The sequence below is a fragment of the Notothenia rossii genome (genome assembly GCF_949606895.1).
Source record: "Notothenia rossii genome assembly, chromosome: 5".
Lineage (NCBI taxonomy): Eukaryota > Metazoa > Chordata > Actinopteri > Perciformes > Nototheniidae > Notothenia > Notothenia rossii.
The window spans coordinates 5,094,436-5,098,988 of record NC_136903.1 but is presented as its reverse complement, the minus strand read 5'-3'; the positions used below and the strand labels follow the sequence as shown (position 1 = coordinate 5,098,988).

Below are 4,553 nucleotides of genomic sequence, written 5' to 3'. Positions count from 1 at the left end.
GACAGGTTGGCCTCCCCTTTGACCACATTGCATGCAGGAATGCTTGCTCATAAGCCAGGAAACGGAAAAAGTTACATTTAAAGAAATCACGTTGGACTCCAGGAGGTTCCTTTCTTTATCAAGACTGTGTTTTTCTGTCTAACAATAACAGACGGAATAATAATCTTGTAAATGGTTTTAACACTCACCCTGTTTTTTCCTCCTGCTTTGTCGAAGTACGAAATGGAGTATGCTTCTCTTACTTCATACTTTCACTTTTAAAGTCCCTTCCTGTCTGAGCTCCGCCCTTTGTTACACAACAGGGGTTTTTTGTCAGTTGGTCTCAAGTTACACAGTTTCAGGAAGTAAATCCCGGAAGATAGACATAGATAAGAGAAATAAAAGTCCATTTTTGGTGTAAAAGGAGTTGAATCCTCTCCTTTGTCCCCTTATTTACATCTACTACATCCCTGTGTGCATGTGTGTATTGATGACATATAATATATCACTGTTTACATTACAGTTTATTCATTCTGCATGTAGGCTACTGAGCACCACAAATATTGTTATGTCTTATTCATATTTTACATCTGGCTTTCTATTCCTACAACACAAATTCGTTTTATGACGAGGGTCTGAGAAATAACATGTTTGTGTTTCCAACAACGGCTTCTTGGTTACTTATACTGTATAATAAATGAATACAGGAAGTATACATTGTCCTAGTGCTGTGTTGGCAGTAGGACTGGATCAGTGACGCCATCTACTGTTTGTCTCAAAGAACTGATAATAGAATAACTGCTGTGGATGGTGAAAAGCATGCACAAAGAGAAGAAGAAACAGGAACAACAGAAGGGACCTTTACATTCTGCATTTGACCCATCCTAGTGTTAGGAGCAGTGGGCTGCCATATGTACGGTGCCCGGGGAGCAGTGTAGGGAACGGTACCTTGCTCAGGGACACCTCTGTAGCACTTGGTCTTTCCGGGACTTGAACCGGTGGTCTTCCAGTTCCCAAGCCAAGTCATACGAACCTCACCACCCCATCAAAAGCATTCACTTTTGAAAATGTTCTCCAAATTCATTACAAGATGGAGGAGAATTCAGATTTATTTAAAACAGCTATTATGCTCATTTATATTGTGTCCCTCCACTGTGACATGTCTCCATGCTTTAATGTTCAAAAAGCTATTTATTCAATAATATTTGCCTTTTTGGCTCCGACTTTAAAATTCCCCAAATCACAACGTGTTTTAAAGGTTATTTACAGTATTTTGTAGTAACATTGTAAATGTCCCTGCTGTGGGACTAATAAAGGAATTCTTATTATCTGGTCACGAGTATCTGGCCCAACAACAATAGGAAAGGTTATCTAATATGTATTCTTAATATTATATTTCAGAGCTTTATTAAAAAAAAGTTGATGACTCACCCTGCACTTGGGGTTGTATACACATTTTGCTTTCAGTAAAAAATAATTGGACACAAGCCATACCAAGATGCATAGGCTCCATTCATGAGTTGAGTCTCGTGTTGCACCTGTACACAGCGAAAAAACACTTCTTCATGGTCCTCTTGTTCTCCCAATGCACATTCTGAGCTATTGGTGTGAATGCCGATAAATATTTCCGACACACCCATCCCTACAGCTTACCGTTTTTTAACACAAAGCGAGGAAAATCATATCACACTTTCCTAGTAGTTTAACTGAAACACCAGTAGCCAATACAAACACACGGTCAAACTGTAACCAGACATAACTGGCACTCATGAATATTTGATCACATTTGTATTCCTAGGGCAGTAGTCTCTTTCAACTCTATGCTATATTTTGAATATCTAAATAACTTGCATTACATATTTGTTACTGGCCACCAACCAGATTCAACATATTTTGTGCAAAAGCACATTTATTTTACTTTAATTCGATGCTGCTACTAGACCCTCCAGAAAAACGCGATTCTGCGATCGCAGAATTTACCGCATAATCAGCAAAATGGCGCATATTTTTAAAAGGCCGCATATTTATCAAAAGGCCGCATGATCCACGCATTTTTCCACAAAGTTGAGAAGAAAAAAAAGTTAACTCGTCTTGACGTGACGTCATCATCTCGCGCATCACAGAATGTAAACAACACTGTATAGAGTGAACGTGTGGAGCTCACACGATAGAGAAAAAACCAAGATGAAAAAATCTAATCCATCTCATTTAACGAGGAACATTTCTACTAAAGACCGGGCAAAAAGTGGGGGGGAACTATTCTGCAGCCCGTGCAACTGTGTGTTGGAGCATAAGAGAGAATCGACGTGACGACCCACTTTGATTCATTCAAACATTCGAAAATGCTTTCTGCTGCTGCGGACAAGAAAGCCAAACTAACATTCACCGAGGCATCAACCTCCAAAACCCTTTCGAGGGCTACAAGAAACGAAGTGAGTAGCCTACAAGATTGAAGCTGGTCAGATAACGAATGATTAAATGAAAACAGAATGAGGCGGAGAAGTGTGTGTGTGTGCCTGCTTTTACAATAATTGCTTTTACAATAAATAAACATTGAATTTGTTTAATTGAATAGTAAAGGGTTTTAACGTTAGTGGCAGGTTGTGTGTGAGAGAGAATAAATAAGACAGCCCAATATTTTAAAAAACATTTATTCTTTTTTCCCGCATATTTAGCATATTTCGCAACTTTCCGCATATTTCGCCGCATAAAATCACATAAAAACCCCGCATGTTTAATCGCATAATCAAGGATTTTTGCCCGCGTTTTTCTGGAGGGTCTATGCTACTTCTACTTTGGTATAGGAAATCCCTTTATAATGTTTTACATATATCCGTTCATATTGTTTTAAATATGAATGATAAGGAATTTGTTTATTTTCATTATTTCAGACAATTTTCGATGAAAAAAACAAACCTTAAAAATGTAAAATTATGGGACATTTGACAGTTTAAAGAGCACTTCTGCACCAAAACAGTATTTTCCTTTAATAACTAAGAAACAGATGCCACTCTATTCCATTTTTTGTCAGGAGGATGGACCTAAATGCAGTAAGAGAGGGAGGCAGGAATACGCAATCAAAATCGAGCTTTTAATTAAGAAAAAGGTGATGACAAAAAACAAGGGGAACCAGGCTAATCAACAAAATCAAAAAACTGAATCTGAATCATAGACTCGTTTACACCCTTTCATATGTTAGATTGTAAACCAGGGTGCGGAGCAGGGTGGCGGCATCAGGATCATTGAAGTTAATCATTGTTCATTCAAGGTTCAAGGCTTCTGTTGTCATAGCTACAGTGTAGCTATGACAATGAAAATCTTAGGTCACAGGCTCCTCCAACAGTGCAACACAATAAAACACATAATATAAATAGAAACAGTGCAGAATAGTCTATATACAAGTAATTGGAATATTGATATAAGTTGTAAACAGATGAATGTTATTGATGTTCTTTCAAAAGTTCAGAATCAGAAACAGGTTTATTGCCAGGTAGGTTCACACGTATGAGGAATTTGAATTGATGTCATGGTGCATACATAAACATTTAAAACAAACAATGTAAAAAAGTACACAGATAGCAAACTATATTAAAAACACTGTAATAGAATATAGTAAGATAGGAATAAAATAAAGAAGTTATTTACAACGACATAGAATGCAGTAAATTATAGAATATGAAATATGTGCAGTAAGCAATATTTAAATTGTGTTCAGGTGTTTAACGGTCTTATGGCCTGTGGGATGTGTTAAATATTATCTGTGTCTATTATATCTTACGTATTTCACACTAACATTTAGACTGATAAAATAAATGTTTTGGGACCTGTTAGGTTGGATTAGTTTAAGGGAAGGTTAAAGGTTATTCATAAATATATACATTTTTCCAATTTAACACGTGTTTGTAAAAATAATATGTTCAGTGTCTGGACCCCTATTCTACAGCTTCAGATATGGGGGTGCCCCATTTCAAATAGTACATCTTATGATTGTTTTTGTATGTTTAACTGTTCAAATGAATGAATATAATTGAATACAGTTTGCCTCAGGGACCTCTATCTCTCAGGAATCTGTTTAGACTCCTGTAAGACAACTGGAATAGATTATACTCATGTAACTAAAAGAACTGGGGAACGTGTGGCGCAGTGGATAGAGCCTTGGTGTTGGGATCAGGGGGTCACAGGTTCAAACCCCACTGCAGTCAGCATGTCGTTGTGTCCCTGAGACACTTCACCCCTAATTGCTCCTGTGGGGATTGTCCACAGTATTGAGTATGTAAGTCGCTTTGGATAAAAGTGTCAAACATGTAATGTAATGTAACTGAAAAACATTCACATAAATTAAAACCTGTTATGCATTAAACTACATTCAATTTCATTTAGCTAGTATTTTTCTAAATGGGCTCTTAAAGTGCTATAATTCCTTTATTCAGTGTGTTGGGTCAAGGTACAAGCTACACAGGTGGGTATTGTTGGGGCAGAACCTCTGCTTCGCGCCGTTCCTATATGAGTTTGTTTTAAAAGAAGGAAAAGTCAAAGCAGCCAGGATAAGGGTTAAACAATAATCTGCTTTAATG

The 4,553-nt window shown here is 37.2% G+C and overlaps 1 protein-coding gene across 1 annotated transcript in view; it reads right to left on the bottom strand.

The window, feature by feature from the left end:
* Positions 1–247, bottom strand: part of LOC307041259 (high choriolytic enzyme 1-like) — a gene marked incomplete at its 5' end in the record, with an annotated part of 2,630 nt that extends 2,383 nt beyond the window's left edge. The window contains one exon of the mRNA XM_079684568.1: positions 243–247. Within this exon, the coding sequence (XP_079540694.1) occupies positions 243–247 (5 nt within the window). The remainder of the gene's footprint in view (positions 1–242) is intronic.
* Between the last annotated feature and the right edge of the window lie 4,306 nt (positions 248–4,553).